The sequence below is a fragment of the Montipora capricornis genome, chromosome 2, assembly GCF_036669925.1.
Source record: "Montipora capricornis isolate CH-2021 chromosome 2, ASM3666992v2, whole genome shotgun sequence".
Classification (NCBI taxonomy): Eukaryota; Metazoa; Cnidaria; class Anthozoa; order Scleractinia; family Acroporidae; genus Montipora; species Montipora capricornis.
The window spans coordinates 63,516,956-63,523,847 of NC_090884.1; the positions used below are offsets into that span (position 1 = coordinate 63,516,956).

Genomic DNA, 6,892 nt, shown 5'->3' on the forward strand with positions numbered 1-6,892 from the left:
TCTGGATCTACTCTAGCCTTCTTTTTTGGCGGCATTTTCACTGAGCTTGGTAACCATTCCATCACGAATGTTTCCGGAGTTGTCGTTGTGTGTAAACGGTCAGGAATCCGAATATCCTTTCAGTGTAAACGCTTACGAATCCGAATACTCTAAATTTGATGAATCCGGAATCATTAACGAATCCGGAACAATGTCCTCTAGTGTAAACCTAGTCTAAAGGTTTTCCCTTTCTTTTCCAGTTCCCGTCTGTCTATCGCGCTATTTACGAGGTATTGGATTCTGTGGACACCTTGATTGAGCTGTTGGTGAATTTCAGAGATAAGAGCATCGTTTTCTGCAAAACATGCTATCTTCTCGTTTTGTTATGCCGAGACGCGTCAATAGCATTGGACATTCGCAACAAAAAGAGGATTGTTCATGAGATCCGAAGTGTCCACAACATAACGGAACGTAATTATAAACTCGAAGCAAAGAGGAACAAGTTCAAATCCAAGGTTGAAAATATCACATGTCATTTCGCCCCGCCTACTCCATGTAAACTCACACCTTATAGGGGAAAGAAATCGAGTGCAGCTACATGGCAGAGCAGTGTCGAGGTTGCTACAGATCCTTTGGAAGCCGTGAGATTGCTCGTTCGGAGACTAGGCCTCGCAGCACTCGATAAATGAAATGTATGAGAAGTGTTGAAAGCATTTTTTTAAAGTTTTAGTTATAATAATTTTAATTTCTTACTAAACTTCAACATAGTGGGAAGAAGTTCTGTGGGTAGTTTTACACGCTAAGTGCGTTTTAGTTTGTAAATAAGCGGTTTGAATGCCGCGCGTTTTGCTGGCAAATGTCAGAAAGTTTTCAAAGAACCAAGAAAGAATTTTAGAAAAGCTTTGTGCATTATAGAGTAACTTTTAAACTGATAAACAGAACTTGGAGGAAAAAAGTGAACACGAATTTTAATCTTTTCTCACAGTTCAAAAACGAAATTGTTGAAAAAATATTGCTTCCTCGTGCAGGGTTACAGACGGTGCTGTTCCTATTGCACATGTACAAAACATAAGCTCAGGAGAGGCGCTAGAAGAGACCCCCGAGGGTTTAAAACGATGATCTCGTTAATACTCACATGTACACTAAGCAAACAACTATTAAACAACAGAGTGAACAAATATCGTCTCTTGCTTTTTCATTGTCTTGGTTTAACTATCCCTTGATCTCCGGTAACAGTACCCCATGTCGATTCACGTCACAGTTTTCTCACGAATCTCAGCCAACCCTCCTGCAATGTCTGCGTGAGCCGAACTTCCTCCCTGGAAATCCACCTTTTTTAACATTTCTTTGTTTTTCTTCTCTTTGATCCTTTGTCCTTTTTACTTTCTCTTCCATCTCTAGTTCTTAGCTTTTTATTGGATTTTTTCATCGCTTCTTTCTTTTTGGAACCAAGAAAATATAATTAAAAAAAAAAAAAAAAAAAGAAGGGAAATAAATACACGTTAAACTTGTTTCACACCAGCAAACTCAAAACCTTAGCGCTAAGGAAGAAAAAAGCCACAGTGGAACCTGGAAAATGTAGTTCGTTCTATCAGGGTTTCGTTACATTTTACTGTATCCACTCGATTTGCCCCAAATACAACAATGGTTGGAAAACGAATAATTGAAAACATGTAAGAATTTATTTATCTTCCAGAATGTAGCAAGAAAAAATTGGCATTTCGTTCGAGCTATCATACCGAGGCTTTCGTGGAGGATCGTTTTGCGTTTTCTGTGATAAGCACCAAGCAATATTACTTCTGCATTTATCCTTAGGACCGCACGCATGCCGTCCTATCAAAAACTCCAGATTCGTTCTGCTAAATGCTTGTGCTCAGTCTGTGCGCACCTTATCAGGTCAAAGATCCGTGACGTATTTCCGTTCCCGGTACCTTGCCCGCCCTCCCACCTAAAAATCGATGTGCCAAAGCTTGTGCCCTGGCTTCTCGTGGGTCCAGTGAAGGTTGCGTTCTCCGGACGTCGAATGCAATTATATAATCAACACAATATCGCGTTACTGATGGGTCAATAGCAAATGCTTAAATAGGTTGTAGCGTACAATACTTAATTTTCTATGGAAACACTGCGATGGAGTAACTTATGAACTTCGTAATTGCACGTGCAATTTTAGAAACATCACCGGTGCCATAAATTACGAAATGCACTCGCGTTCATAAGATTTCCTATACTTATTTCGTTGTGTATTCTGCTACCATAAGGCTACCATAAGGCTTCCCTTACCTTTGTATTCAAAGTCCTTTTAACACCATGATTATCGTTTCTTTTATAAGTGTCTTTCTCCTCTGTAAAAAGATAATAAAACATGACAAATCTCAAAAAACTTCTGGAATTAAAGTGTCGAGACGATTTCCTTGTGCTCTTCTATCTTAATCAGTAAAGTCAGTGACGCATCAAACGCACTCTATGCAAGAATTATGATAATAAAATAACTGATTAAATTTAAAAAGAAATTAATTTAAACAAAACTAAAATAAGATGTTCCTTTTTCCGTCTTTCCCACCCACCCCCTCTTTTTTTTTTTCACTTTTGCCGCTGCGCGTTGGAATCAGAAGAATGGCGCGTTATCTCCTCTCATTTTCTCTGCGTCCTCGCTGCAGCTCGAGCACCGCTTTCGCATTTTCCAGTCAAGAAGAGGCAGTAGCCTCGAATTTCGCAACATTTCTGGAGCATATTTAAAAGTCTTTCCTGCATAACACAGGCAGTATACACTTGTGTTATCATATTTTTTATACCCCAAACAAAACCGCCAACTTTACAGGGTTGGCGTTTGCCTTCAATAAGAAAAATATTGGCTCATGGTTTTTGTGAAAAGTTTCAGCTGCTCTTGATCAGGGAGCTTATTCTCTCTGATACTGAGTTTTTTTTCCCACTACAAGGATAACGGGATCCTGTTAGTTTACCTTCAGATACGAATTCTCCACCCGAATCTCCTTGATCCTCTTCCATCTTTGTGCTACCTTCTTCTTCTTGAGATTCAGACTCAAGGTCAGACGGTACCCACATGTCTTCACCCGATTTCTCACTTTCAGTATTCTGTATCTCGCGATCTAAAAGACGAGAATCAAATTCAAAACGAAAAGGCGCTAGAAAACTGCTTCTCATGAAAGATTTGAGCATGTTTGTGTAAAAAAACACAAACATGCTCTGTTACTGTCCCGTAGAAAACACTAGGGACCAAATTATAGCAATAACTCTACCAGGAAAAAAAACAAAAACACGACCTTCCTTGAAGCAACACATTATGCCAGGGATAGTTTACTAGGCTAACTTACAAAAGTCTTTACTTGTTTGTTACCTTTAAAATGCTGGAAGCGAAGCCAAAATAGAGAGAATGATGTCGGTATAGAGTTAAAGAAAAGTTCAATTTGGGCAGGTTAAGATTGTTTAAAAAAAACTTGGCAAACTCACGTTTCTCCAGAGCTGTAATGAAACGCCTTCCAGTCACGTGCTTTTGGATTTGATGAGGAGTATTGTTGATGAACTTTTTTGTTAACTTACAGAAAAGCTGTTTTCTAAAAAAAAAAGGGAAAATGATCAAAGAAGTCTTTAATGAATACAGTTTGTCCATAACTGAACGCCTGTTATAGTGTATTCCGTTTTAGGAGTTTAAAGCAGTAAACTTGAGAGCTCAGAAACATACTATTGAACTACTTAGCTAGCTCTACATGAACACAGATGTGAAAATAAGAAGATGACTGCCATCACAAAGAGATAAACTACCAAGCCTTAGTTCAATGGATCCTTGCATGAAATAAAGAACTTACTTTTGCCCCTAACATACCAGTTTGAAGGGGATGCCATTAACATGGATAACTGTTTTCATGTCCCCCAAAAAATGGAAATGAAGAAAAATTTAGAAGGTAGAAAATTCAGCATTTTTATGTAAAATCCTGATTGCTTAATCTCTCTTGATCCTGTGATATTTTTCAAAGTACAATAAGAGAGATTGGTTTGCAACTATATAAATTCATACAGCAAATCAAGGGGATAAAAGAGTGTTCACAATAGTGTCTTTGACCCGCACAAATAACAGGATTTCAAGCTCAATAGTCTGATTACCCATTTTTCTCACTAGGTACAATGAACTCTTTGTATTCTTCAAAGCCAGCAATTTCATTTGGCATATCTTTGATCATACGTTGATATTTCTTTCCCTTTGCATAGTTCTCAAGGTCTGATAGTCTGACTGGGAGTTCATGTCCTGTAAGCTTACATCTGACCTGATATTTTATACAAATGAAAGAGTTTTTCAGGAATAAATTAAGAATCTGAGTAACTAGTAACACAAGGTCACATGCAACGTCTTATGCAAATACACAGTAAACACCCGCATACAAGAACCTACCAATTAAGAACCTGTTAGGATAAAAATTTCATTTTACACCCCCCCCCCCCCCCCCCCCTTACAAAAGAACCAGGTTCGCCTAAGAAATTAAACAGGTTCTTAGTTTAGAAAATGACCTTAAAATTTCAGGCACCTGGAACAACAACTTTGATTTGTTATGTGGATTTTGAGAATTCTGGCCTGTACTGTTTGATTGCAAATAGGCTTCAGGCTTTGCAGGCCTATACATTTTAGATGTTCAGTTTTATATCATGAGTTCATGTCTGGAACATTGAGGACATACATGTAAAGAACAAGAGAAGCCGTAGTTTTGCTTTATGGTTATTACTATGCGTATCTAGAAAAATTACATGTCCCAGCCTTAAAGCCACTTGCCATAGAGTAGATATCTTTTGCGGAAATAATAACCAATTTAAGAACCTAAATAGCCTAAAACCATTGTAAATACCATTTTTATAAGAAGCAATTTAGCCTCACTTGGAAAAATCTTGGTTCTTATATGCAGGTGTTTACTGAATATTATGTGTAGAATGGATCATTCTGTAATCAGGCACTACATTATTAAATAATGTATAAATTAAAATTAACATTGTATGGATTAAATTTGAATCTAAACAACTGGAACCCTGGCTTATTGTGGGTGTTTAAGGAGCTCAATTCCTAAGATCCCACTGCCCCAACCCTACTCCTGCAATTTCTTTCTAGCAATCAGGAATCCAGGAATGCAGTACACTGCTTTTACAGTGCAACGCACCTTATCGCGGCCACCCAACAAACTTTCACATTTGACAATTATGTGTAAATAATATGTCAACTCAACAACCCATGTAACGCTGTTCAACTTACAACTGTGTGAACTTTGCAAGGAGGCCTGACTGTCAATCAAATTCACATGTCCTAATTGGCGGACAATTTGTAAAAAACTTTGTTAGGTGGCCACGGAAAGGCATGTTGCACTGTAAGGACAACGTAGATGAACCACACCACTTTTCCATAAAGCAATAAATATCAGTTAGCACATAGTTCTACACAAAACACTTGATGTCAAACCTTGCACAACATATACAAAAAAACAAACAACAACAATCAGTCTTTGTAACGTCCCATTACCTTGATCCCTGGCTTAATGACTAAACAAAAATTGTACCCCATAACTTATAAAAAGTAACTTACAATCCAACAAAAGAGTTATCATTCTAAAGGCGAAGAGTACTGGCCCCCGAAATGTGTAACAAGCAAGCACTTTGATGCATTAGATTACTTTATAGGCCGTAATTGAATGAACCTTTTCAGTCTTTAATGAAAAAAAGTTTGGACTGCTTATGCCACATCAAATGTATGCTGCATCAGTATAAGCAGTGTGTAGTTCAAAAGTTAAGTACCTTGGCAAAAAAAGAGAGAAAACATTTGGTATCATCAAGGTTTCTTTCATATGCTTCAATTCAATTCAATTTTATGAATTCACACTATCCACAACACTTACACACAAAAACATCTAGTATGTAATTAACAAGAGAAGATAAAAAGGAAAAATACACTAGCCTGAAAGAAACCTATAATTTATAATATTATTGTTTTTGTATGGTGTCCAAAGTAGCATAGCTTTCTGACTGGACAATGTCATATACATGTATGCAAACAGTGGTGGCATAAGGCTCAAATTACTTTACCTCTGTAGGGTCATGAAAAGTAAAATCAAAATAATGATAACAAAAACTCGGATTCAGTTGGGAAACTAGGAATAATTTTTCTCAGATATTTCATCAGCACTACTCAACAAACTTGAAAAAAATATTTGTGTTCTATCTTAAATTTAGAAGGAACGGATTCCCAAATTTTTGACACGGAAAATTTAAAAGAAGCCTTGATAAGGGAAGACAATGCAAATGAAAAATTATACGCATCATTAATCATTGTTATGTGTAAAACAGGATATTCTAAGTTAACATAGTTAATTCCATTTGAGAAATTTCAAGAATTTTGTTATAAGGTCCTGCACTCTCCTTTGCACAAGCAAGAGAGTGCAAGGAAGACGTAAGACATCTTGTTCTGTCAAGTGCGGGTAATTAATTAAGCTTGAATTGCCAGCACAGTCCCAGGACATGATGCTATAAGATAGACAAGGTTATGAAGACTTTCCTAGATACTCAGTAAACCTTTTCACGGCCTTGGTGATCTTTATAAAGTTCAAAATGAGGATTCCTAGCAAGAAACTCTTTCACCAGCCCTTCGTCCGCCATCTTAAATATTCCCTCGACACTGTGACGAGGTTCTCAAAGAGGTACTGCGCAAAATGGTTAGGGGAGAGGAGGGGTTCAAATGACTCGTTTCGTTTATCGTTGCCTCCAACTGAAGACGGAAAATTAATTACCTCCTTTTATGCCTTATTCAAGTTATATTCTTCATACAAAACTGTTGAAACTGTGTCTGAAGTTTGCTAAAAGGAAAGAAATGGAGAATACTCTTTTTCTCCACCCTGCCGTCCCACAAGTGAATTTTTGAACCATT

At 37.4% G+C, this 6,892-nt stretch overlaps 2 protein-coding genes across 4 annotated transcripts in view; one reads left to right on the forward strand and one right to left on the reverse strand.

Annotated features, from left to right (window-relative positions):
• Nucleotides 1–1,157, forward strand: part of LOC138030853 (abnormal spindle-like microcephaly-associated protein homolog) — a 22,909-nt gene extending 21,752 nt beyond the window's left edge. Inside the window, exon 24 of the mRNA XM_068878719.1 lies at nt 240–1,157. Coding sequence (XP_068734820.1) covers nt 240–668 — 429 coding nt within the window. The 3' untranslated portion in view covers nt 669–1,157. The remainder of the gene's footprint in view (nt 1–239) is intronic.
• Nucleotides 398–6,641, reverse strand: LOC138031069 (surfeit locus protein 2-like). Of its 3 annotated transcripts, none has more exons than XM_068878851.1 (6): nt 6,541–6,641; nt 4,099–4,259; nt 3,448–3,551; nt 2,940–3,086; nt 2,260–2,321; nt 398–1,417 (listed from the first exon to the last, which is right to left on the reverse strand). In XM_068878851.1, exons 1-6 carry the CDS (start codon nt 6,622–6,624, stop codon nt 1,316–1,318), a joined length of 660 nt encoding a protein of 219 aa, XP_068734952.1. In that variant the 5' UTR covers nt 6,625–6,641; the 3' UTR covers nt 398–1,315. The 3 variants fall into 3 exon arrangements, with proteins under 3 accessions (XP_068734952.1, XP_068734953.1, XP_068734954.1); XM_068878852.1 differs by having other exon boundaries at nt 398–1,413; nt 6,541–6,624; XM_068878853.1 differs by lacking the exon at nt 6,541–6,641 and adding an exon at nt 5,670–6,517.
• Between the last annotated feature and the right edge of the window lie 251 nt (nt 6,642–6,892).

What these genes read in the sequence shown, in the direction of transcription:
- LOC138031069 (XM_068878851.1), bottom strand. Translation starts at nt 6,624, where the DNA reads ATGGCGGACGAAGGGCTGGTGAAAGAGTTTCTTGCTAGGAATCCTCAT. An exon ending in ATCACCAAGGCCGTGAAAAG is followed by an intron (nt 4,260 to 6,540) that starts GTTTACTGAGTA and finishes ATAAAATATCAG; the next exon opens with GTCAGATGTAAGCTTACAGG. An exon ending in CATTACAGCTCTGGAGAAAC is followed by an intron (nt 3,087 to 3,447) that starts GTGAGTTTGCCA and finishes CTCGTCTTTTAG; the next exon opens with ATCGCGAGATACAGAATACT.